The sequence below is a fragment of the Balaenoptera ricei genome, chromosome 2 (assembly GCF_028023285.1).
Source record: "Balaenoptera ricei isolate mBalRic1 chromosome 2, mBalRic1.hap2, whole genome shotgun sequence".
NCBI classification, from domain to species: Eukaryota; Metazoa; Chordata; class Mammalia; order Artiodactyla; family Balaenopteridae; genus Balaenoptera; species Balaenoptera ricei.
In genome coordinates this window covers 183,205,477-183,233,019 of record NC_082640.1, presented here as the reverse complement: position 1 = coordinate 183,233,019, position 27,543 = coordinate 183,205,477, and the positions used below count along the sequence as shown (strand labels likewise).

The 27,543-nt window shown below is 49.1% G+C and overlaps 1 protein-coding gene across 5 annotated transcripts in view; it reads right to left on the bottom strand.

Moving 5' to 3' along the window:
- Nucleotides 1-27,543, bottom strand: part of EVL (Enah/Vasp-like) — a 159,756-nt gene that overhangs the window by 48,327 nt on the left and 83,886 nt on the right. For 2 of the 5 annotated variants that reach the window (XM_059914987.1, XM_059914988.1), the window contains exons 1-3: nt 25,435-25,495; nt 11,024-11,192; nt 2,486-2,663 (exon numbers count right to left, since the gene is read on the bottom strand). In XM_059914987.1, the coding sequence (XP_059770970.1) occupies nt 2,486-2,663; nt 11,024-11,192; nt 25,435-25,478 (391 nt within the window). In that variant the 5' untranslated portion in view covers nt 25,479-25,495. Of the gene's footprint in view, nt 1-2,485; nt 2,664-11,023; nt 11,193-25,434; nt 25,496-27,543 lie in introns of those variants that run through there. The other 3 variants (XM_059914986.1, XM_059914985.1, XM_059914984.1) reach the window with 2 other exon arrangements.

Below are 27,543 nucleotides of genomic sequence, written 5' to 3'. Positions count from 1 at the left end.
CCCTGAGGCCTGAACTACAGGTCAGGGTGGCAGCCGTATCGTGGAGCGGCACTCCACAGTGACAGAGCCGGCTGCAGAGACACATGGGTCCAGGGGCGGGTCTCTCAGACGTAACGTCGAGGGACAGAAATCAGGCCCCGAAGTACACACTACGTGATCCATTTACACGAAGTTCGAACACAGGTAAGAGTGCTCTGTTGTCACAGGACTTGACATCCTGGTTTTCCTGGGAGGGGGCGGAGGGATGTGGTCCCTGGCAGGGCCTGGCAGGGCCTGGCAGGGGTTCTGCATATGCATTTGTACAAGCTCATCGAGCTCACACTTCAGGTTTCTGTACGGTACAGTGGGCTACACCCCAGGTGAAGAAAACGCTTCCTCCTCAGTGGGCCCAGGGTCTCCCCTCCACCAAAGGCCGTGGAACCGGGACGGGCGACTACCGTTCATGATGAAAGTTTCAAGTCAGGCCACTGTCACCTCGTGAGCACATATCCACCCCCTACCCCAACAAAGACATCCGTTCAACCCAGAGGAGACGCAGGAGGTCGGGGTTCTGAATCTGAGTTACTACCTGGCACCGGGAAGTTATTTCTTCATACTAGGTCACACGTTTCTTATCTGAAAATGAGGGTTGGATTAGCTGATTTCCTTGTGATTCTATGGTGAAGTTAAAAAAATAACTAGTATTTGCTTTGCGTCAGTCATCTGAATAAATTAAAACCTTCTTTTTTTTTTTGGCCCCTTAATGTATCTCTATGTACAGATCAAATAAAGCTTAACTCCCACATCCCGGGGCAAGTGAGGCAGCTCGGATCGGAAACCTTAAACTCAGCTCACTCTACCACGAAGCTCAAGGCTCTTGGGTGGAAAAAAAGACAGCTGACTAAGCGGTTCTTTGGTGCCTACAATGTTGCAGGCAGGCCCTGCACTCATCACTCACACCGCTGTGGTTCCTCACCGCGCACCCCCAGTTCTCAGCAGAAGATCCACAAACCTTGGGGCCTTTTCACAGTGGGGACAGAACTCTACAAGTACTGGTTCTGTGTACGACCTGCGGGAAGCATACTCAAAACATGTTCTTTATTTTCTTAAAAAAATTCTCCTAGGGTTTAAATTGGGTCCCAAAGCTCCAACCTGTCAGGCACAATAGATATTTAAAAGCCATCTCCCTCCAGGTTCCAAGTACTATGTCTCTCCACTTCCCACCCCAATTCTGGCAGCAGTATCAGCAGCAGCAATGACAGTAATAATGCCCACAAATACTAATACTGGGTGATTAATACGTGTCAGGCAGCCTGCGAACATACATTCGAGTTCATTTAAACGTAGAAACAACCACATATCACCCATCTTATGGCTAAGGAAACTGAAGCCCAGAAAAATGACCGGTACTCAAGGCCAGCAGGGCACCCCGAGGCCCAGTTCCTCACTACCACGCCCTACCAAGGTAAGATCTCCGGCAAAGTGCAAGACTGTCTCTGTGGCCACCAAGATGCCAACATCCTGGAAGGCCTCTGACCTCCCTCTGAAGCTAACACTACAAACTTCCGAGAACAGCCACGTGTGTTTTTGCTCCTTTGCTTTACCTGCCCTGCACAGAAGCTTTTGCTAGCGCCACTCGCTGCCCCCAGCCCATTGTCTACACCCCAAGTCTTCCAAGTTGGAGCCTTTCACTGTGCAATCCGTGCCACCCTTCTAATTCCACAACCAATCTCTTTCCTATCGGCACCGCAGTCTGCAGAGACACTGCAGTGTTCTCTTTCCCAGCATGTGCTGGACTTTCAGGCCCATGTGCCTTCGTATTTGCTGTTCCCTCTGCCTGGGATGCCCACTCCCACCTCTTTGCCCTTCAAAACTCCAGCTCAAATGTCACCACCCGCTCAAAGCCTCCCTTGGCAGTCCAGATGGGCAGTCCCTTATTTCCCTTCCTGTGTTCCCGAAGTCCCTGCCCTGCTCATACCTTATCAGCACACTTATCACAACACGTTACAGTTAGCAGTTCGTGAATCCGTCTACTCCAAGATACCAAGTGCCTTGAGGGAAAGGACTCCATCTACCCATTTCTTACCTATTCTGTCTAGTCAGTTTCTAACACTCAGTAAATGTTTAGTCAAAGTGTGCTAAACATATGCATAATTGAATACAAGAATACATTTTTGCTTGCTCCCTCCGATCTCTGCCAAACATGTGTCTAGAATATGGAATTAGGATGACAAATGTAAAACACATCTGGATACTCGGCTCTAGGAACACAGTACAAATCTGTATCTCACCAAGGGCAAAAAACATATAAATGCCACTCTCTCCTCCTTCAAATTGCTAACATAGCTTTAAACCCAGAGTCAGGCAGTGGGTTTCTCTGAGAACCCACAAAGCATCAGCTCGGCACAGCTGCAGGGCAAGGACACCCAGGAAGCCAGAACTGTAGGAGGGCAGAGGTAGAACGAGAGAAGGTCTAGGCACCAGGCCAAGACAGAGCCCCGCTTACCTCCTTCTTGGGAATTCATGATGTTCAGGGCAAACAGCATGGCATTGGAGAACGTGGTCGCCTCTTCCTTACTTGCAAAGTTTAAACCATAGACCTGGCGGGCATCTCGCCACTGGTGGAAGGTTGGCGTTGCCTGATTGTACTTCAGCCCTTTCACGATTGAATAATTGATCACAACCTGAAAGGGAAAAGAGAGAGAAATACATGTAAATAAATAAAAGGTAAGTGAGCTGGAGGGAGCTGTGTAGGGCAAGGATATTGTGTCCCCTGGGGCTACAAGAGGACAGGGGGATGGGATCAGAAGAAGGAGAAAGCACGACCAGGCAGCTTTCCAACATGATCTATACAACAGTGAGGGTTTGAAAAACAGTTATTTCATTTAACTAACAAAGAGTGTGGTTGTGACCTCCACATGAGAGCCCTAAGCTGGGAGTCAGGTTCCCTGGGTCCTGGTCCTGGCCCTGCCTCCCAGCCGTGTCACCCTAGGCGGCACCGCACTTCTCTGGGGCTCAGTTTCGCCAGTCATAAAATGGGGATAATGATCCTGGCTCTACTGACCTAATGGGGTTACTGCAAAGGTCACATTGTGACACATATCTTATGGAGACTTCTAGATATAAAGATCCTTAAGGGCAAGAGTCTTTTCTACTTCATATTTATGCCTCCCATAGCCCTCTGCATAGTGTCTAATACTTAGAATGCATTAATAAATGGATTATTAGTTAAAAGGACAACTATCCATTCTTTTGCATGTGGCTATTCAGTTTTCTCAACACCATTTATTGAAGAGACTGTTCCTTTCCCCACTATATGCTCCTGACTCCTTTGTCATAAATTAATAAAACAATATCTGCATGGGTTTATTACTGGGTTCTCTATTCTGTTCCGTTGATTTTTGTGTCTGTTTTTATGCCAATATCATGCTTTTTATTTACTGTAGTTTTTAATTACTATACTAAAATTACAGTAATACAGTTTGAAATGAGGGAGTGTGACGCCTCCAGCTTTGTTCTTCTTTCTCAAGATTGCTTTCGCCATTTGGGGTCTTTTGTAGTTCCATACAAATTTTAGGATTATTGTTCTAGTTCTGTGGCATTTTGATAGGGATTGCATTGAATCTGTTGATTGCTTTGGGTGGTGTGGACATTCTAACATGAGCACAGAGTCCGCTTTCTTTTCCTTGGTGAGTCTGGCTGAAGGCTTGTCAGTTTCGTTTACATTTTCAAAGAATCAGCTCTTAGTTTCCTTGATCTTTTCTATTCTCTTTTTAGTCTCTATTTCATTGATTTCTTCTTTTTTTAAATGATCACCTCCTTCCTTCCTTCCTTCCTCCCTCCCCTCCCTCCCTCCTTTCTTTCCCCACCCTCCCTCCCTCCCTCCTTTCTTTCTTTCTTTCTTGGCTGCGTTGGGTCTTCGTTGCTGCACGTGGGCTTTCTCTAGTTGTGGCGAGCGGGGGCTACTCTTCATTGCAGTGCGCAGGCTTCTCACTGCGGTGGCTTCTCTTGTGGTGGAGCGCGGGCGCTAGGCGCGTGGGCTTCAGTAGTTGTGGCACGTGGGCTCAGCAGTTGTGGCTCACGGGCTCTAGAGCTCAGGCTCAGTAGTTGTGGCACACAGGCTTTGTTGCTCCGCGGCATGTGGGATCTTCCCGGATCAGGGCTCAAACCTGTGTTCCCTGCACTGGCAGGTGGATTCTTAACCACTGCGCCACCAGGGAAGTCCTATTTCATTGATTTCTGCTCTCATCTTTGTCATTTCCTTCCTTCTACTAACTTTGGGTTTCTTTTGTTCATCCTTTTCCAGTTCCCTGGGGTGTAAAGTTAGGTTGTTTGTGACTTTTCTTGTTTCTTGAGGTAGGCACTGACTGCTATGAACTTAGCAGTAGAATGCAGAACTGCTTTTGCTGCATCCCACAAATTCTGTTATGTTATACTTCCATTTTCATTTGTCTCCAAGTACTTTTAAAATTTCTCTTTTGATTTCTCCTTCAACCCACTTCCATAGCATGTTGTTTAATCTCCACATACTTGTGACCTGAAACCATAAAGCCCCTAGAAGAAAATATAAGTGGTAAGCTCCTTGACATAGGCCTTGGTGATGATGTTTTGAATCTGATACCAAAAACAAAAGTGACAAAAGCAAAAATAAACAAGTGGGACTAAATCAAACTAAAAAGCTTCTGTATAGCAAAGGAAGCCATCAACAGAATGAAAAGGCAATCTACTGAATGGGAGAAAGTGTTTGCAAAACATATATCTGATAAGGGACTAATATCTAAAATATATAAAGAACCTGTATTGCTCAATAGCAAAAAAAACAACCCAATAAAGAAATGGGCAGAAGATCTGAATAGATATTTATCTAAAGAAGACATACAGATGGCTAACAGATACAAGAAAAGATGCTCAACATTATTAATGATCAGGGAAATGCAAATCAAACCCACAAGGAGATATCATCTCACACATGTCAGAACGGCTGCTATCAAAAAGACAAGAAATAAGGGCTTCCCTGGTGGCGCAGTGGTTGGGAGTCTGCCTGCCAATGCAGGGGACACGGGTTCGAGCCCTGGTCTGGGAAGATCCCACACGCCACAGAGCGACTAGGCCCGTGAGCCACAACTACTGAGCCTGCGCGTCTGGAGCCTGTGCTCCGCAACGGGACAGGCCGCGACGGTGAGAGGCCTGCGCACCACGATGAAGAGTGACCCCTGCTCGCCACAACTGGAGAAAGCCCTCGCACAGAAACGAAGACCCAACACAGACAAAAAAAAAAAAAAAAAAAGACAAGAAATAAAGTGTTGGCAAGGATATGCAGAAAAAGGAACCCTTGTGCACTGTCAGTGGGAATGCAAATTGGTGCAGCCACTACAGAAAACAGTATAGAGGTTCCTTAAAGTTAAAAATAGAACTATCACATGATCCTGCAATTCCACTTTTGGGTATTTACCCGAAGAAAATGTAAACACTAAATCAGAAACATATATGCGCCCCCATGTTCATGGCAGCATTATTTACAATAGCCAAGATATGGAAATAACCTAAGTGTCCACTGATGTATGAACAGATTAAGAAACTGTGGTATATACACAATGGAATATTACTCAGCCATAAAAAAGAATGAAATCTAGCCATTTGTGACAACATGGATGGATCTCAAGGGCATTATGGTAAGGGAAAGAAGTCAGACAGAGAAAGACAAAAACCATATGATCTATGTTGTAGGTGGAATCTTAAAAAAAAAAAAAAAAGCTCATGGATACAGAGAACAGATTGATGGTTGTCAGAGGTGGTGGAGGGGGGGTAGGGAAGGGTGGGGGAGAAATTATGCATATGAAACCACTTAACACAGCTGCTAGCACATAGGTTGTCAACAAGTGTTAACTGAGAAATATTAAGGTCCTCAGAGATGGAAATATGCAAGCAGAGTCTAGATAAGGCTGGATGGCCTGCTGTTAGTGATACAATGGAAAGATTCTGCTTTAGGAGAGGTACAAGATGATTTCTCGGGTCTCCTCTGGCTTTGAGGCTCTAGGGTTTTGTGACCTGAATTGGAGATAACTCAGTCTATTGTCCCTCCCCGCCCCCCCCCCCCCTCCGCCCCAGGTCAGGAAGGAGAGATCAGGAAAAGATTCGGAGATGCAAAGGGACATGGCCAAGACACCCTGTGTGCTGGCTGGGGCGCTAAGATGAGAACTCTCCTTTACTGCTCCATCCTGCTGTGCTGTTGGATAAAGTAAGGCCAGAGGACAGCAAATATGGTCAATATCCACAAGAGCTTCTTCCCAAGTCTCAGCCAGGTGGACGGTAGGTTTGGATTGTCCGATAGTGAAAAAAGAGCGAGCAAGTGAGAGAGACGGAGGGAGAGAAGCACATGTACTAAATTAGCTAAAGAAACACAACTGTTTCTTAACTTAGCTGTTACATACTGACACTGCAGTTTTGGCCAGATCTATACCCAGGTTCCTCGGTGGTTCTCTCTCTGGGTTTAGCTCTAGATCGTCAGAAAAAGGGCTGGAGGTTTTGTGGCTACATGCATGATAAGAAGCATAGTGACTTGTGGTTAACACAGCTCTTCAGAGGAGAGGGCACAATAATAGCGGTACAGTGACCAGAATGAGGGAGATAAGACCCTCTTCCTTTCTGCGTGGTTAAGTCTATACCAGAAGGTCTGTGTTTGTGTGGTTTTGGTGCTGCACTTTCAGTGGACATTAACAAACTAGAGCAAGCCAGAGGGATGTGTTTCAAATGGAAGAAGGTCTGGAAACCACCTCCTATCAAGAATGGTTGAGGGATACCGAAGCAAGATAAAAGAAGACTCTTCAGTGTATCACATACTCTCTCCAGGTACTTGAGGGGATGATCTGGGGAAGTGAGATTTAGAATCCTAAGATTTGGGGCTTCCCTGGTGGCGCAGTGGTTGAGAATCTGCCTGCCAATGCAGGGGACATGGGTTCGAGCCCTGGTCTGGGAGGATCCCACATGCTGCGGAGTAACCAGGCCCGTGAGCCACAACTACTGAGCCTGCGCTCCGCAACAAGAGAGGCCGCGATAGTGAGAGGCCCGCGCACCGCGATGAAGAGTGGCCCCCGCTTGCCGCAACTAGAGAAAGCCCTTGCACAGAAACGAAGACCCAACACAGCCAAAAAATATAAAAATAAATAAATAAATTTAAAAAAAAAAGAATCCTAAGATTTGAAATCTCTGGTTGGCTATGTTCCTGGAGGGGGACTTCGAGGGAGCGGGAACGGGGGGAGGTGGATGCCTGGCCAGACTCTAGGAACAGTGTGGCGTAAGGAACTCAGAGACCAGAGAGAACATCTGACTCAGTCCTCCCTTTTTACAGGTGGGAAAACTGAGGCCCAGGGAGAATAAGTGATTTGTTCAAGGTTACAAGGTAAGTAATGGTAGAACTGAATTTAGAATCCAAGCCTGCAGCGTAGGACTTCGTGCTGCTTCTGACTGCCAGCATAATGAGCTGCAATCTTTCTTCCCATAATTCCTTCTCTGGTCCTAGCTCTAACCTCTAAAGCCTCAGAAATCGATTCTCTACTTTTAGAGATTTTCGGATATTGGATTGGGAGAGTGGGATACAGCTGTTCCAGAAGTTCTCTGGGTTCTTTGCTGCACATGGCTGGCCTCTCCTCCGACTGCAGCTCTTGGGTTACCATTTCTGATCCATCTACACCTAGAGCACAGAGTTATAAAGGCTGCTCACCGAGTGCTGTGTCTGCTAGCCTAGACACAGCCCACAAGGGTCTACGACTGCTCTGAACACAACTACTGTACTAGGTGCATGGACTGAGCAGAGGGTTTTGAGTCAAACTGTGGCCATGCCCCTTTCAGTTTTTCTCTCCTCCAAGTAAATATCTCTTGCTACTTCTTCAACTGTTCCACATATTAATGCTGCTTTCAGACCTCTCACCAGTTTGGACGCCCTCCTCCTTACAGATTCCATTTACGGCACTCAGATTTGGTCCCAACATTCATGGTAAAGTACAACCAGTGCAGAGCAGAGCAGGACTGTAATATCCCTCCTTCTGGACCTCTACTTCTATTAATTCAGCCTGAGACTCACTAACATTTTTAGTGGCCATAACTCATTCTCAACCAAACATCTTTTGGTTTCTTCACCTTCAATGTGAGATTCAGGTTAGACCTTGGCTAATGATACTATAACTTACCAGTCCTTTTCCCCACAAATGATGACCTGGTTTTATGTCCACCTATTTAGCAAAACGGGGGAGAGAATTCTTACACCATTATCCTCATGGGGTTACTGGGGGACTGAAATAACAAACATGAAGAGTGCTCTGTAAGCCACAGAGAGCACTGAACATGTAAGACATCCCCCTCTGGTTTTAAGACCAGGAATCTCTGTCTCTCTTAAGATGTTTGACCTTGTAATCCATACTGACTGGAAATGAGACCTGTGAAAATCCATATTTTCTCCATAAAAGTTATGACGGACCAGGTTTCCTGCCACTTTCTCTAATACCTTGGTTTACTGAGAATCTCTTTTGTGTTCCTGGCTCATGTGTCCCACCCCGCTGGGCAGAGTTGCAACCATGTTCCAGGAGCCTGTCTGACGAACGTGTAATGCCAACTGGAAGGCTATGTTGGTAACGTCTCCATCAGGTCCCAGAAGGTCTCTAAGTTAGAGGCAACAGAGTCTCCCTGAGTTTCCCCAGGAGATCACTGAGGACTGCCGCCAGTCCCTCCCTGAATGCGGGAAAGGTCTCCTTTGAATGAGCCCCAACACGTGCTTCCCTCTGAAGGAAGCTGAGGCTTCCGAGAACAAGGTTCACGTTGGTTCCCACACACCATGGTATCTTCCTAGTGTGCCCTGCCGGGCAACCAAGAGGCACGAAGAGAATGGAAAACTTGTCATAATAAAAGCAGCCACTTAGGGAGCACCCACTGTGATTCAGGAACTGCATGAGATAATGGGCCTTATGTCAAAGGCGAGTACCAGGGTGGAACTGCCCTGGCTGTCCCCATCCATGGGTGTTATGGAAATGTGTGAGATGTTTTTGGCTGTCGCTATAGGTGGGGCTAAAGGTGTTATAAATCCTGCAGTATGTGGTGCAGTGTGCCTCTGAAAGGCAGAGCTGGAATCAGTGAGCTAGAAGAACAGGGAAGCAGCTTCTAGAAGGTTTTTAGAATAACCTGCCTACCCGTAAGGCTCCTTGACAAGGGACAGGGATGCCCCTGAAGGTACCCAGAGTTCCAGGTCAGAAGGACCATCTTTGATGAGGGGTTCCGAAGTGGGGACCTTTTAGCCACAGGAACCTGAAATTTAATAGGACTATTTTGGCAAAAGCAGAAACCCATTCAACAGGCAACACACTGAAAACAGAGTCCTGAGTTTCTGTTCTCTCTTTTCTATTTGCGAACACGATGGTTCTTGCAAAGACAGCAGCAAACCTGCTGCTCAGCTCAGCCACGGGCTGACTGACAAAGGCTGCCTACTTAAGGCAGAGGTGTTCACAAATGCTGAACTACAGATCTGCTGATTTCCCTGCTGAAAAGTGTCCTCGTCCACCTCTCAGAAGAGAGCTGGAGGGAGAGCCTGAAGCCCTAACGAGGTCGCCGTGGCAAAGCCACAAGAGCCCTTTCTCCACGTCTCTATTTCAGTCCACGTCACGTCAGACCACTCTGAGTTACATGTACACGACTACCCCGGACATAGGTGGACTTACCTTGTACTTATTGGCACAGGTACCTACCAGGTACACTCACAAACTATCTCATCTGATTTGTCCAGGATGTACTATTAGGGAGATGAATGATCCCAGATTCTTTAAATCATCTTGATATTCCCCCCAAAGTAAGACTTAGGGGGTTGGTGGACCAAAAATCTTCACAGCTATATTACTTACGGGTACGCAGGCAGAGAATAATACTAACACATTCGTACAATATATTTTTCAAAGCTGTTTCACATCTATTATTTTATTTATATTCTAATATGACAATAACACAGTGAGGTAGGCAGGGTGTGGATCACTGCCTGTGTAAGACAGCTGTGAAAAATGAAGTTCAGAAAAGATAATTTGCTCAAGGTCTTACACCTTGGAGTATGAGAATACAGAGCCAGACTCTGAACCCAGACCTTTGACTCTACATCGTGACCTTGCTGTTCTCTGACCGTTTTTCACCAGTGTGTGTGTATGTGTGTGTATGTGTGTGTGTGTGTGTGAGGTGTGTGTGTGTGTGTGAGGGGTGTGTGAGCTTTTGTGTGTGTGTGTGAGGTGTGTGTGTGTGTGAGGTGTGTGTGTGTGAGGTGTATGTGTGTGAGGGGTGTGTGAGGGGTGTGTGAGGTGTGTGTGTGAGGTGTGTGTGAGGTGTGTGTGAGGTGTGTGTGTGTGGTGTGTGAGGTGTGTGTGCGGTGTGTGTATGTGTGTGAGGCATGTGTGTGAGGTGTGTATGTGTGTGTGAAGTGTGAGGTGTGTGTATGTGAGGGGTGTGTGAGGTGTGTGTGTGAGGTGTGTGTGTGTGTGAGGTGTGTGTGTGTGAGGTGTGTATGTGTGTGAGAGGTGTGTGAGGTGTGTGTGTGAGGTGTGTGTGTGTGAGGTGTGTATGTGTGTGAGGGGTGTATGTGTGTGAGGGGTGTGTGAGGTGTGTGTGTGAGGTGTGTATGTGTGTGAGGTGTGTGTGTGTGGTGTGTGAGGTGTGTGTGTGAAGTGTGAGGTGTGTGTGAGGTGTGTGTGTGTGAAGTGTGAGAGGTGTGTGTATGTGTGTGTGGTGTGTTGTGTGTGTGAGGTGTGTATGTGTGTGAGGTGTGTGTGTGTGAGGTGTGTGTGTGAGGTGTGTGTTTGAGGTGTGTGTGTATGTGTGTGAGGTGTGTGTGTGAGGTGTGTATGTGTGTGAGGTGTGTATGTGTGTGAGGTGTGTATGTGTGTGAGGTGTGTGTGAGGTGTGTGTGTATGTGTGTGAGGTGTGTGTGTGTGAGGCGTGTATGTGTGTGAGGCGTGTATGTGTGTGAGGCGTGTATGTGTGTGAGGCGTGTGTGTGGACGGCCTGTCACCCCAGCACTCACCTGCTGATCCTGAAGCTTGACCCCAACGACTCGGAAGGTGTTGCTGGCAGTGTTGTGGTAGATGTTGATCCGGCTGAATCCCTGCTGGCCAGGTTTGATTGGCACCCACTTCTTACTGGTGTCATCGTAGACCATCACGGAAGCCCGGGCTTGGCAGATACTCTGTTCACTGCAGACCAAGAGAAAACGTTAAGCGTCAGCCTCAGTTACAAGGGATGGATGCTGGCTTTGTCCTTTTCTGAAACAGAGGCCAACTGCCGTTTGACACAAAGGAACTTCCTAGTTGCCAGAGCTTCCAACTGTCTGTGGAAGGGCTGCTCTGTGAGGCGATACGTTTTGACTCTCCAAAGACCAGGGGGAGTGGACAGGAGGTTCTATGCCAAAGTTTTTTTTTTTTTTTTTTTTTATAAGGAATTCCTTTATTTTTATTATTTATTTATTTATTTTTGGCTGAGTTGGGTCTTCGTTTCTGTGCAAGGGCTTTCTCTAGCTGCGGCAAGCGGGGGCCACTCTTCATCGCGGTGCGCGGGCCTCTCACTATCGCGGCCTCTCTTGTTGCGGAGCACAGGCTCCAGACGCGCAGGCTCAGTAGTTGTGGTTCACAGGCCTAGTTGCTCCGCGGCATGTGGGATCCTCCCAGACCAGGGCTCGAACCCGTGTCCCCTGCATTGGCAGGCAGATTCTCAACCACTGCGCCACCAGGGAAGCCCTATGCCAAAGTTTTTGATAGCATGGAAGAGACTCCCAGCTTCACTTTCAGTGGAAAAGGTGCTTGAACTAGAAAGGAATTACAGCTATAATTTGCCAACTGTCCACAATATTCCAGGCATGGCGTTAAATAAGATAATGCACTAAAGCACGTAAGTTTTGCAACTTACTAAGCAGCCATTTATTACCCCCATTTTGTAGATGACAAAAGAGTGGCTCAGAGACTTGGAAAGATTTATACAAATTCACATAGGTACTCAGCGATTTTATCTGGGATTTCCAACCAGTTCTGTCTGACTCTAGAATACATGATATAGATAATATTCTCCATAACATCCAACAAAATGCTCAATTTATGATAGTACGATAGTGTGGCTTCACACAAGCTATGTAGACAATAACATGATTAGGTGATCCTCTAAAGAACAGAGTGATGAAAATCAAAATAAATAGATGGTTCACCCTGCTTCAATGGAGACATTTCCAAGCAAATTCCCCTGTTCAGCATATGACAGAAAACCAGGGAAGAAGCAAAAGAAGCACCCGGAGACAGAAGATAGTCATCACTGAAGTCAGCACACTGCAACTCCCGCCACAGCACTCAGGGCAAGTCTCCCAGAGCCCACCGGCCTCTTCATTTACATATAAGCCTAATAATCTTAAACATTTACTTTCTCAGTCTCTAGTATATTAGAATCCCCCAATTAAAAAGGTAAGACGTGGCTGTCAAAGGTGGGCACACCAACAGCAGCGAGGAGTGGCTGTTAGCGGAAAGGGAGGCTGAAGAATTAGAAATGGAAAGTTAAAGTCCAGCTAGTCGGCGCCAATTTATAAAGAAGTGAAAGTGTGTGTAATTGTGATAATCATGATGATGAGACCAGGCAGTCAGGAGAAAGTCTCAGTCTGTTCCCTTCACCATATCTAAGAAGGCAGGGAAACCAAATATTCGAAGAAGTTCCCTCTCCCCAGTCCCAGTGGTTACCAGGTGACAAAATGATGGTTTTAAGGAGATTGGCCCTCAGGGACCTGGAAACCTCACCTTGGCCTAGGCAGCCTGCCTGAGGGCTCTCGCGGGCTGAGCTTCCCCGGGACCCGGTTCCCCTACGACTCCAAGACGGTGGAGGAGCCATGTACAGATTATTACTATCTTAACAACAATTCTGGGTATGTGCACACACAAACCTGTCCGTACATATTCCCTCACTTCACGTTACACGAATCCCTAGGTACACTTGATGGCTGTCCAGCTAAGACTTCACGTGCCAGCGCTCTCAGACCCACTCCAAAGGCCTGCGCTGCTCCGTCTCAATCCTTCTGCTGGCCCCTCAGCTCTGCCCTAGGGTGCAGGAGTCTGGGGTACACTGGACGTCAGCTGTCCAAGCCCTGTGCTGAGGCTCTTTCTGTGGACACATGTATTGGGAGTGAATTATATGGGTTTTGTTGTGCAATTGTGCTACATCTTTTTTCTCATAATTCATTATTCATTCAACAAATAATTAAGGGGAGGGGCTTCCCTGGTGGCGCAGTGGTTGAGAATCTGCCTGCCAATGCAGGGGACACGGGCTCGAGCCCTGGTCTGGGAAGATCCCACATGCCGTGGAGCAACTAGGCCCGTGAGCCACAACTGCTGAGCCTGCGCGTCTGGAGCCTGTGCTCCGCAACAAGAGAGGCCACGATAGTTGAGAGGCCAGCGCACCGCGATGAAGAGTGGCCCCCGCGTGCCGCAACTAGAGAAAGCCCTTGCACAGAAACGAAGACCCAACACAGCCAAAAATAATTAAATAAATAAATAATAAAAATAAAGGAATTCCTTTAAAAAAATAAATAAATAAAAAATAATTAAGGGGAAATCAGTGATAACCCAAGCAGGCACGGGCTTACCCAGAAGACAGCCATATCATACTGGCAGGGAGAAAAAAGAAAAACAAAAAGAAAACCAAACACGGCACTGTGCTTTGCCTTCTCTGAGCTCTGCAGCCTGAAACCATGTATCTTCTACGAGAATATTAGGAGGAGTTGCCGCTCCCCTAGCTGAGTCTTTGGGGCCCTGTCCTCATGACGTCGAACGTAGGAATCAGAGTAAACTGTACACAGAATCAGACAGACCTTGGTTCAGATCAAGTCAGAGTCCCACACCAACATAAACTAATTACTAATCAAGTTCTGGGCTAAGTTGTGTCACTTAGTGCTACTCACGCACTTAGGCGCTCACGGTGCCAGTGGGCAAGTAGGTGTGTGCTCTGAATGCTGGCTCAGGAGCTGGGAGAGATCCTGAGATGCAGCACAGGGTGAGGTAACAAAGCACAGACTCGATTAAGTCAGAGGAACCTGAGCCAAAATCCCAGGCGTAGCGCTTACTGGCGTGTGACACAGAAGCGCTTGCGATGCCTCTGTGGGAGCCAACCAGGAAGGAAGCGTGTGGTAGAGTCCCCGTGTGAAGGCCGTGGAGTGCCGCCCTTCTGATCACCTTCCAACGAGCCTGTTCTGCAGCAGAGCTGACCAGTGGTCCCAGCTGCTGCCCTCTGGACGCCCACCACGTCTGCACAGAGGCCACGTTCTCTGGGCCACTCTCCGCCAATGACTAAATGGTGGCAGGGATAGCTGGCCCACGCAGGGCTCCTCCCCAGGGGAAACCTCCTCATCAGCCAGGCCCAAATTTTCTCGGAACTGTGCTGCGGGCTGAGACGCTTCCCACTCAGTCCTTCTTGCCCCTTCTCCTCCTGCAGACGTCAGACCTGCATCTTGGCCTGAGGCTCTCCGGGCCTCTCCGCTCCCTCCATCCTTCACTGACCTTCTGATAAATCTCTGGTATCTAACCGTCCTGGGGGTCTTGGTGTCTGCTTTTGGAAGACCCAAAGTAACACGGCCTGCACGGTGCAGGCTCCCTGAGGGCAGGGACGCAGGGGTCTCATTGTCCACTATCTCCAGAACCCGGCAGAGAGCAGGGCCCGGATGGCTGCTCCCTGGGAAGAGAGCTCTGGAGAGGACGAGTCCCTCTCCAGCTCAGCACAGCACGCCTCCTAAAGCAGCCCTAGGAGCACGCCGAGCCCCTGAATGGAACTGCTGGCAACGGGGAACTCCGCTCGCCAAAGCAGTCTGTTTGTTGTGGAAGGGTCTGAGTCGTCCTTGTTCTGAGGGTCAGCCCACTCCCTGCCCTGCAGAGGTACCAAGGTGCTCTGGACAGCTCTGCCGGTCTAGTGGACAACTGAGGGAACGCCTTGGCTCTGCCATCCACCATTCACACAACGCAGCTACAGGCCCCCGTGCCACCCCAGTCGCTCTGCTCCAGTGAGTCCCCACCTGTCACACGTTCTCTTGGGATCTGGTATGATACTCTTGTCTTCGTCTGACAAGCACAGATGCCAGTGAGTCAAAAAACATTTAGTGATGCAGAGAGGCATATGACAGTCTCTGCTCACAGCGACTCAGGAAATAAGACAAACGATTACACACCTTACTCTGCCTGGAGGGACTGGGGGAACAGGGGAGACTTTCTGAAGAAACTGCGGTGTGGGTTTAAAGCTGAGGAGTGAGCTCTCAACCCCGGGCGGGTTCAGGAAGGGGATGTGGGACCCTGGGCGGGGCGGCCAGCAGCCAGCGAGGCAAGCACAGCACAGTGCGTGCAGAGCCTACCTGGGGCACCACATACACCTCTCGGGGCTGTGCGACGGGCACGATACAGCACCGGGCCGACCACTGTGCTTGCCCCTGCTAGGCGCTTCAACATCAGCCACTGTTTTTTTTAAATTGTAATCATAGCCACAGGCTCCCTTTTTGGTTTTTTTGGGTTTTTTTTTTTTAGCAGTTTAGGTTCAAACTGAACTTGTGGTTAATCAAAAATCCCTATTTTTGTTCCCATTTGACTAGTGCTCGTCTATCTCTGCTTATTTTATTACCACTAACAAACCCTAAATGCAAGAAAATACTTGTTTACTTAAGATTCGTCTTACTTATTATCCCTTTGTTTTGCAGGAGTCAGCGTTTTATTATTTTTTAGTTTTACTGAGATATAATTGACATGTAACATTATATTAGTTTCAGGGGTATAACACAATGATTCAATATTTATATATATTGCAAAACGATGACCACAGCAAGTCTAGTTAATACGCATCACCACACCTAGTTATGAACATTTTTTCTTGTGTTGTTTTGTTTCAATAAACTCTTGATTGCTATCCAGCCTAGACATTGCCTCTGAGCCCCATATATTCACTGTCTTCTCGACACCTCCATTGGGAGGAATACGCAAACTCTATACTACACGCGGAGTTCACAGGCACCAGACACTTGGTTTGTCTAAATCAGTTTTTTGAGGAAAGTTAATTTGGTAGACAAATATTAGAACGACTGAACTATTTTTTAAACACATATATACAAAATTCCCTTCACTAGATTGAAAAAGACGATTGCTACCCCTCCCCTCCCCCCACCCCCAGCCCTGGCCCCATACAACTTGCGCCAAAGCTGGTCCTCCTGAGGGCTCATCTCGGACAGGCTGCCTTCACGTGAGCAAACAACCACTGACCAGTGGGAATCAGTCCAATATGCCGTTTGGTTTGTTCCACATGGTGCTGAACTGCCAGGCTGATGGACTTTTGCCCCCTGGGACCTGACAGGCTGCTCTGAGCTGCAGGTACAAGCAGAGTTTCTCTCCCAGGAGAAGGCTCTTTCAGAGCGAGCAGTCCAATTCCAGTCTCATTTTGGGCTTTTGTATGGGTATTTGTGGGCCTGGCAAAAAATTCAAGTCTATAACTTCCCTCCCAGTGGCAGGTGAGACATACACTAACAAAGCTGGGACAGCTCTTTCGTCAGGACCTTAGAGGAGGAAGACGGCGTCCTCTGGGCCTCAGTTTCCTCATCTGTACAAGGCTAGTCTGACCTCAGGGCCCCCCTCAGACAGCCGTGTGTTCATGCTGAGCTCTGCCCATAAGCCCAGCCCCGGGGCAGCAGTCAGTGTCTTGTCACTGGTTCGGCAGTTAACTCTTCTAGGCTATACGTCAGAGACCACTACTGAATCCCTGTTGAAATCTCTCACTTAAAAAGAAAAACAGCAAACACACCCCAACTTTCTGCATATAACTGTGAAACATACTCACAGATATTCCTGGACTTGACATAAGAAACCACCGATGCACTTGTGGATAAAACTAATACACGGGAAAACACAGTGAAGGTAGCCTGAAGTCAGTCTCCACCTCTGCTTCTGTCTATTCCTTCTGGAAAAGCGCAGCTTCTATGTCCCACCAGCTGTTGGACTCCCGCCCCACCGCTCCCTGCATGACCGGGAATGAGGTCTCTGAACCTCCCTCGGGCTTGCGGTGACACCCCATCCTGGCCACGCTCTTTCCTGTGCACAGTGCATGTGGAATCCTTTCCACTCTACAAATACCTTTCGGGGCTTTTCCAGGCATTTACTACAAAAATTTGAAGGACAGAGTGTCATTTCATAAAGTAAGGGCAAAAAGGTGCAAAGCCAAAAAGGGAACAGAGAGCAACAGGGCCAACGAAGAGAGGCTCATTGGAAAACTAAGTGCAGGGTTGAGCTTGGAACCCGTACAGCACTTGGACCTGCGGGAAGAACCGGCCCCCGCAGCACTGTGCTCATCTCTGCCTCTCACCAAAGCTCTTACCTGTCTGTCCTGCTTCTCAGTATCTGCATCAGCACCTGTCTGCCCCACTAGACGGTGAGCTCCTTGAAGGCAAGGGCTCTATCGCTTTCCCCTTCGTAAATCTGGTCCCTTGTGTGCTGCAGACACTACAAACTGCTGAATACATGACTCTCTAACTGTGAATAAGTGCATCTACGACCGCGTGCCCATGGGAACATTCCATCTACAATCCGCCTCCGCTGATGCTCAGAGAGAGTAGCTGCCGAACAAAAGCCTCGGTTACGGAGCACCGTCAGATCGCCGCGGCCTGGGGTCTGAGAGTCGGGAGGCCGCAGTGCTGAGGGGGGGCCTGCTGAGAGTGAGGCTCCCAGGGGGCCAGCTGGAGACACAGACCCGCTGCTCTGGGAAAGTGCAGGCTGCCCTCTCGGGGTCCCCCGGAGGGTCGGCCTAGGAGCGCACCCCGTCGCCTGGATCACATCTCACCCTCCCCGCCGGCACTGGCCCAACCCAATGCCCAGCTCGGTGGCTCCCTTCAGACAGAACAACTCCCCACACTCTGTCCTGAAGGCTGATCTCGTTGGCCCCAGCGGGACCGGGAACCCAGGTTCGCCTGGGGCTGAGGCGTTTCCCGGGAGGTGGGGCAGGACACTCAGCGCTAAGAGCAGGATGGTCCCAGGCAAAGCAGAGGGAGTGGTTGCCCTACTGGGACCTCCCTCTCTCTCTCCACAGTAACTACCAAGGGATTAAGTACCTAATAAACACCCACTGAAGGTGAGTTTGGCTGATGTAAGTTGATATGAGCTGGCACCACTCCCTGATCCCAGCTGCTACCTCTCTAGCTCTCGTTTTCTCTTCCATCAAGCTGAGAAATATGATACCTGGCCAGACAGACCTGCAGAACAGTGGCAGGTACAGTAAGTGGCATGAAGAAAAGCTACCCGGCATCTTCTCCGTGGGGTGGGCCATCACCCTCCCAGGAGCAGGCACTCAGGAGAGGAAGTGGGCAAAGCAGGGCTCGGAGACCCGGCGTGGGAGACGCCCCCGCAGCACAGCCTGTGCCCCCAGTGGGCAAGCCTCCGCCCTGGGGCTCTCGGCAAAGGCAGGACCCGACAGCCTGCGCGCTACCTGAACGCCCAAGGTGGCTCTCCAGGTCACACTCAGGAGCCTCTGACCTTGGTTTTCTCCTTAGAGGTTAAAAGAATAAGGCGTAAGGGCAGCTCCATTGTGGATACAGAAGGCGCCTCACACGGGCTTCACCTCAAGTCTTACCTCATGCAGATGTGCTGTTTACTTGAGCCAGTATGTCCCTTGTTCAAAACGACTTCTCTTTCCTACATCCACAGTTTGCATCTCACCTTTCTCAGCTCAGTGCCACTGCCTTCAGAAAACACCTATCCATTCACTGCCACTGTCCTGAAGGTCTGCTGATTTTCTCTCCCCCCCATGAGGCAGGTTTTCTGTGGTTAGTTTAAAAATGTTGTTCATCTCTGTAGCTCCAGTAACTGGGACCTGCTGGACTGCTCAGTAATTACCTTTGAATAAATGCTTGCTTTTCAGTGTGCCTAGTTTTGCCACGCATCATACTTCTCAGCCTTCGAAGATTCCTTGGGGTGGGGTGGGGAGGGGAGGGGGTCACGACCCACCTGAGATCGGGCCACCACTGCTTTCTCTTCCCGCATTAATTTAACAAATAAACTAAGAATACACCCCTTTCACTGAGTACTGACTACGTACCAAGTATATCCCCACGCCTGGTACTTAGAAAGCAGACTGTGTGTTGAACAGAAGCCATGGTCTGCGCCATCAAGGGAAGGCACACGCGCACAGCCCATGGCACTCCAGGGGTGCAGAACGCCCGTAGCAGAAGGGGAGCCTGGCGCGTCTGGCCCAGGGTGGGGGTGCGTGCGTCTCGGGCAGAGTGCCCGGTGCCCCTGGCCATCACCCTGGGCCGCCCGTTACTTCTCAACACGCACACATTCCAGGGGAACCAGGAAGCCCGCACCAGGCGTACTGGCACTGCATCCCAATCCAGGGACCAAGGAACAGGGATGGAAACACAGCCCTGTCAGAGCCCAGAAACATTCGGAAGGAACCCTTTAGATGGAGGAGTCAGGCCAAGTGACGGAGGCAAGTTTACCAATGTCCCACAGCTAATATCGGGGAGGCCGGGACTAAACTGCAGACCCCTTTCTGCTACACGATAGGGCTTCTCTGCCTCCTGAGTAAAGCATTTTTACCACATGCAAGTTTTCTCTTTTTTATGTTATTTTTTTTCTGAACCATTTGACAGTTCCAGATATCATGATACATCAATCCTAAGGTTTTTACATTTCTTTAAAATAAGGACATTCTAATATATAACTTAAACACCATTACTACATCTAAGAAAATTAGTAATTTACTAATAGATCTAATACAGAGCCCATATTAAAAGTCACCCAAGTTTCCCCAAAATGTTTTGATTTTTTTATAGATCTAGGAGCCACTCATGCATTACATTTGGTTGTGTTGTCTGCTTACTCTCTTTTAAGCTAGAATGTTAGGCCATATTTTTTTCCTGTTTTTCACTGATATTGATTTTTGTGTGTGTGAAGAGATCAGGCCACTTGTGTTGGAGGCCGTCCCCATCCTGGATTGTTTCCTCGTGACTAAATTCAGGGTAAATAGGAAGAACACAGCACAGGGGGGAGTGGGCATTTATTCTATCACATCACGTCGGGCAGCACATTCAGGTGCCTTCTCTTTGAGAGGCAAGCTTGTCTACGGGAGCAGACGCCAGATCTCTCCAATGGAAAGGTGCCTTTCTTCTTGGTAATGAGTAAATCCCCTATAGGGTGACATTTTTTTCTCTTAATGGAAACAGGCCTGAAACAGGTTTGGTATTTTCATCTAAACTTAAAATGTTTATTCTGAAACAGTTCATGCCTACAGGTTTGGTGTTTTCATCTAAACTTAAAATGGTATTCTGAAACAGTTCACGCCTGTGAGAAGTAGGTTCCCATGATCCCACCACTCAGGCCAGGAAATGTGATGTCATCTCAGAAAGCTGTTTAGCCCGAGAGGCCCCTGCATCCCAGTGCCCTCCTCTCGACCAGTGGGAGCCACCATCCTGAACTGGGTGCTTACCAATTCTGTGCATGCCTTTCATAGTACGGTTACATAATGGACTATTTTACAGAAGTCGTTCTCAAACTTTTTTGGTCTCAGGACCCCTGTACGCCCGTATAAATTATTGAAGATGGCAGCTAATTATTAGAGAAATGCAAATCAAAACTACAATGAGGTACCACCTTATACCAGTCAGAATGGCCATTATTAAAAAGTCTACAAATAACAAATGCTGGGGAGGGTGTGGAGAAAAGGGAACCCTCCTACACTGCTGGCAGGAATGTAAATTGGTGCAGCCGCTATGGAAAACAGTATGGAGGTTCCTCAAAAAACTAAAAATAGGATTACCATATGATCCTGCAATCCCACTCCTGGGCATATATCTGGACAAAACTATAATTCAAAAAGATACACGCACCCCTATGTTCACAGCAGCACTATTTACAACAGCCAAGACATGGAAGCAACCTACATGTCCATCAACAGATGAATGGATAAAGAAGATGTGGTACCTATCTATAGACAATGGAATATTACTCAGCCATAAAAAAGAATGAAACAATGCCATTTGCAGCAACATAGATGGACCTAAAGATTATCCTACTAAGTGAAGTAAGTCAGAAAGAGAAAGACAAATACCATATGATATCTCTTATACGTGGAATCTAAAATAGGACACAAATGAACTTATCTACAAAACAGAAACAGACTCACAGACACAGAGAACAGACTTGTGGTTGCCGGTGGGGGTGGGGGTGGGGGTGGGGGAGGGATGGAGTGGGAGTTTGGGATTAGCAGATGCAAACTAGTATGTATAGGATGGATAAACGACTAGGTCCTCCTGTACAGCACAGGGAACTATATTCAATGTCCTGTGACAAACCATAATTGAGAAGAATATGAAAAAGAATGTATATACATGTATAACTGAATCACTTTGCTGTATAGCAGAAATTAACACAACATTGTAAATCAACTATACTTCAATAAAATAAATTTTAAAAAATTATTGAGGGTGCCAAAAAGCTTCTGTTTATGGAGATTAAGTCTATCTGTATTTACCATATTTGAAATTAAAACTAAGAATTTTTAAAAACACAAGCATACACTTCCTTGGCTGTCACCGTGACAATGTCAACACATGTCATGTAGCCTCTGGAAAATTCCACTTTGCACTCATGAGAGTGAAAAAGGCAAATAATGTCTCAGTATTATTACAAATATAGTTTTGACTCACAGACCCCTAAAAGGGTAGGTCTTCTGATCACATTTTGAGAACTGCTGCATTACAGTAATGAAAACAATAAATTAGATCTGCACAGAATAACATGCATAATCTCAAATGGTGACTAAGCCCCATTTTTGTGAGTGTTGGAATTAAAGAAAGGCTTTGGGTAAATGAAGAATAAATTTGGTATCAAACCCAAATATCTTTTCTTCTACCCAAGCTGGTTGGGAGAGTCAGACTGCCACGTCATGTGCGGTCAAGACTGTTTGCCTTTTCTCCGCTCTGATGCCAGTGTCCCAGGTGCCTGGACAGCTGGCTCCACTTCCTGTGAAGTCTAGTGGAATCTGGAACAAACACTCCGACCAACTGAGAGAGCCTGACATCCTTAGACTGAACCTGTCTCAACCCCTCCCACACTTTCTCTCGAGGCCACCGACGCAGCCCTTCCCTTGGGGAGCCATCTGACAGGCCATGTGGACACGAGGACTGCTCCAACTTCAAACATATTTAAATTCCACTCTATGCCTGTGTCCCCAGAGTCTGTGCCTCTGATCACTTGTGGGAGTGGAACAGGTTTCAACACAGCCTCGGGACAGCTGTAGAGATCTGGCTGGGCCAAGGATTGGGGCAGTACGCGCATCCCCAAGGGTAAATTAATCGCCTGGGAATGAGACCTGGCTGAGCCCCGGCTGACACCCCTGATTATCGGCAGGGCAGTTCGGCTCAGATTCGCATCACAGTAAGTGTGTGCTGTCCTCTGGCCACAGGGGCGGACGCAGACCCTGCCCATGAACAGCTCTAGGCTGGGAGGGGAGGTGGTGAATGAACAGATGACTGACGGAGAGAAACGTGGGCGCTACCGGAGGGCTGAGGAGGTCTCCCGACTCCCGTGGTATTAACAGTGGAAAATCGGCGACTACAAAGAAAGACAGAGATCAGGCGCCTTGATTCTAACTCTGACTGTAATTCTGGGCAAGTTCCTTCGAGAGGCTATAGCTAAGCTTAGCTTCTGAAAACACAAGAGCCCTGGCTTCAAAGCCCAACTCTGCCAAGTGATACCAGTGTGACCTGGAGCAAGTAAGCTAACGTTGCTCATCCCTGTTCTGCCAGTGAGATGGGAACAGCAACGTAACGCCTCCGAGGACGAGGGCTAAGGACAACACATGTCGAATCATATCAATATAATTAGCACGGTGCTCAGCGTGTAACACTCAAAAAAGGGTACTGCTGTTACTTTTCTCTTTTAAGGGTTCAGGTGTCAAAGTCTAGACCAGCTCTCAACCATCTCCTGCCTCAGGAAACCCAGGGAACACAGCACACTCCCATGAGAATAACTTAGAGGCGTTACGGGAGTGTTTCTCCACTGGAGACACAGTGGATTCTTTGAATAGAAGACGACAGCGAAGTTTCAAGACGCTCTTCAAATGACTGGGCTACACGTCCCGGGGCAGCACACGGGCAGCGTGATCCCCGAGGGCTCGACTGGCCGTGAGCTGCCGGGACTCGGACTCGCCTGCGAGGACGAGACGTCAAAGGAAACACCAGCCGCCCTTAGAGACGGTCTTCCGAACCCTGCAGCAGAGGCAAGGGTGTGGGCTGGGGGGGACTGTGGGGTGGCCGGGCCGTGGCACTTCTTCCACGTTCGCATATGCAAGCTCTGAAGGGCTGTGCGGTTAAGCGGTGACTGCTGCGCCCCGGCAGCTGACTACTGACCGGTCGCACGGGGAGCCCTGGCTCTATCGCGAGCTGAGAGCCCACGGAACATCCGCTCTCCTGGCCGCGTCTCCAACAGGCCACACCGCGGAGCTCCACTGGCAGCTTTGGTGGCCCAGCCATCTCCAGCATCATAATGAAAGTAGTTAATTAATTCCAGCAAGTTAATAAATGTGTACTGCTGGGCACTGTTTTAGGCACTGAGCATACACTAGTCAGCAAAACACAAAAATCCCTCCACTTTTGAACTTACATCCTTGTGGGGCGGAGACAGATGACAAACACCGAATTAAAAAGTCATGTAATACGTCAGAAGGTGACAAGTGCATTAGAAAAACAACCAAGCAAGCGCAGTGAGGACAAGAGGGAGACGAGGGAAGGGGCTGGAATCAGCCGGCTGCACCAGGAAGGGTCAGACGCATCACCGACGCGTGCGGTCCTCCCGCTGCGGTGACGTGCTCCGTTCACACTTCCGCAGCCTCGTTCAGCCAACGCTCCCTGGGAAGCCGTCCTGCACCGGCTTAACCCCACCGACCCCGCCAGTACGCAGGCTTGCACCGGCCTTCCCCGCGTCCGCCCGAGTTGGGTTTGATTCACTTCCCTCCTTCACACCACCCTGGATCCGGCGGGTGGTCCCAGAGGCTAGACCTCCACAGCACCTCCCGAATCCGGCCACTCTCCCGCTACACCACTGGCGCCATCACTGGTCCCAACTGTGGCCTGTCACCTGCGTGACTGCAGCAGCCTCCCCGATGCCTTCCTGCCTCCATTCTGGTCGCGCTACAGACCCTTATCCAGTGGCCAGAGTGACTTTTCTTGAAGCTCTACCGGATGTCTTTCCCCTTGCGTAACCCCCTCCAAAGGCTTCTCATGACACGACAAACAGAGCCTGAACTCCTTCCGGGCTCCCGGGCTCTGCGTGATGAGGCCTGGCAGCCCCTCCGCCCCAGCTCCCTTCACTCTCCCCTTATGTCGCTTCAGCCTCCCCGTTCTCTTCCTGACCTTTGAATGCACCTAACCGTTCCCGTCTCAGGGTCTTTCCCCTCGCTGTCCCTCCCCTCCCCGTGTGGCCCCTCCTCATGTTTTCATGCTCAGGTTTTGCGTGGCTGCCTCGTGCCCTCGCCAAGGTCTGGAGGTGAAGGCTGCACCGGGCGTGAGCGGGGCCCTGTCTCTGCCATCGCTCTAGCTGGTCTTTCCGCTTCGCCACGATTTTTTGACCGTGCGCCTGCTCCCTACTGCCCCTAGTACAGCCTCAGGACATCTGTCTTGTTCCCTCTGTCTCCCTGGCACCGAGAGCAGCCCCTCGGTCCCTTTTAAAACTCATCCCTGGGGGCTTCCCTGGTGGTGCAGTGGTTGAGGGTCCGCCTGCCAATGCAGGGGACACGGGTTCGAGCCCTGGTCTGGGAAGATCCCACATGCCGCGGAGTGACTGGGCCCGTGAGCCACAACTGCTGAGCCTGTGCGTCTGGAGCCTGTGCTCCGCAACAAGAGAGGCCGTGATAGTGAGAGGCCCGCGCACCGCGATGAAGAGTGGCCCCCACTTGCCACAACTAGAGAAAGCCCTCGCACAGAAGCGAAGACCCAACACAGCCAAAAATAAAATAATTAATTAATTAATTAAAAAAAAAATATGTACTTAAAAAAAAATTAAAAAAACAAAAAACAAAAAACAAAAAAAAAACTCATCCCTGGGACTTCCCTGGTGGTCCAGTGGGTAAGACTCTGCACTCCCAATGCAGGGGGCCTGGGTTCAATCCCTGGTCGGGGAACTGGATCCCGCATGCATGCCACAACTAAGAGTTTGCATGCCGCAACTAAGAGCCGGCATGCTGCAACTAAAAAGATCCCACATGGCACAACGAAGATCCCTCATGCTGCAATTAAGACCCAGAGCAGCCAAAAAAAAAAAAAAATAATAATAATAATAAAAATAAAACTCTTCCCTATCCTTCAAGTTTACTTGAGACCCCACTTTCTCCCTGAAGTATTTCCTGACAGCCCCCAACTTCTCAACTCCTGCTGTTCCTCCTGTCTACACTCACCATGGTCCACACTGCACTGGACTAAGGACCTGTGATCCCTTCATTCCTGAGAACGCCGTCTTCCCACTCGACCAGGCTGCAAGCCGCGGCCCCTCCAGCTCAGGAGCAGGAGTGCAGAGCGTCTGCATCACGAGACCCGCTCCAGCCTGGGTCTCTCACTTCCTGGGCAAGTTACTCACTGCCTCTCTACCTTGGTTTCTTCCGCTATGAAGTGGGAACAATAAAAGCAATACATGCCACCTTCAGGACCGCTGTAGGCATTAAATGAAATCATGCCAGAGAGAGTGTGCTGTACGCTGGCACGTGCTCAAGAGAACTCCCCGGTCCCGGCCCAGGGTTAAGTGCTCAGGAAATGTTTCTTGACTGATGGATGGCCGGAGCTGGGACTGACACGTTTTCATGATGGGAAGGCCTTTTCCATGCCCACCACAGGAACCACGGTGACCTAGGAATCCAGCGATCACATCTCTGTTATGTCAGCATGTGGAAAGCAAACCACCTACGGCTCTCACGGCTGCTGTACGTGTGGCCTCACTGGCACCGTGAGCGCAGGCAGCCTGGAACGGGGAGGGTGGGTGCAGAAAACCTGGGTTTTGGTTTGGCTGGACCACTAACTCATTCACCAAAGAACGAGTTCTGCCCCAGCTCTGCGCCTCAATTTCCCCAACTGTGTATACCTCAGAGCTGGACTAAATTAAGTAGTTTGCAGATTTCAAAATCATCATCACCAGCAACAATACAACTTCTTTTCCTCAAAGAAATATTGAGGAATACTTTAAAAAGATAAAAGAGAGTGGATCTGGTTGAAGTGGAGGGTAAGATGCCTGAAGCACCACTAACCCAGGTGATCTACTGCAGATGGTCTCAACCTGCTTTCACGATGGAAACTCCTAAGATTTCTACAACTTTAAAAGATTTTTAAGCATCGCTTTGCTTCCTCCTGGTTTACTTCTGATACTGTTTTCTGCAATCAGTAGTTGATAGGATAGAGTAGACTCGGCTTTTCAGTGTAGTTTTCGGCTGGTAATGACTTTGGTGCCTGCCCACTTTGGAAGCTAACAAGCCTTTGAAACGGAAAGTCTTGTTTGCCGCAGCTCCACCCACATGTCCTCTAGAGCTCAAGGAAAGTTACTAAAATGATAGAAAACTGGCTGCAAAGGAGCAGGAAAGACCAACTGAGGCCCTGGCCTTGAGAGCTGCCAGCGCCTGGAGGAAGGGGCTCCGGCAGCCTGCCCAAGGCCGCGCCACGGCGTGAGAGCGCCGCCCTCTCCAAAGCTCCCCTGCTGACCAGAAGCATCGGACGGGCCCCACTTACTGTGTGTCAACGGTCATAACTCCCTGCAAAACGCTTCTAGAGAGCCCGTGTTGCATCCTGGGAGGAACGCTGGGCGCAGCTGTTCTGGGTGGCTCTCCCTCCAGCCCCTCCTCAACCAGCCAGGCAGCCCTGAGCAAGGGCCACAGCCGATCAGAGGCCAGGCCTCCTCGCCCACAGAGCAGCAGTGATGACCCCTTCCTGAGCTAACCACCCAACACGGCTGAAAGAATCAAGAAAACTGGTGAAACAGCAGTTTGGGAATTGTGAAGTAATTTTTAAGGGGAGGGATTATAATTTATGCTGAGACACAAAGCTGCAGTGAGTCAATCAAGTCAATGCCCCAAATCTCAGAGGATAAAGCTCTGTCCTATGATCCACAATATTTTATGGGGTCGCAGGGCAGGGGGAAGTCATGTCCGAATCGTAATCTCACCTTTGGAAAGGGCGCTCACAATTACCAGTGCAGGACACAGACCGGCCGGTGCCCACACATGTGCTAAACCACAGCAGCCTAAGTGGTCCGCGGTCTAAAGTCAGTCCCAAGTCTCTCAAGCAGAAGGTCAGGGTTCTGCTGTGACAGCCCATGAGGTCTCAACTTGTACAAAAGGCACCCCAGTTCCTCCTTCTGTGCCCAGTATTCAGAGAAAACCCCCTGAAGCTTTCAGGCCATTCTGAGAGAAGAGCCAGGACCTGTCCACAGCACCTCTCAGCCAAGCCCCAGTCCCCTCAGAGAGTTCAGAGCCCCCTCTACCATCCGAGGCAGGCGCCTGACTTCTGAGGAAGTGATTCTGACA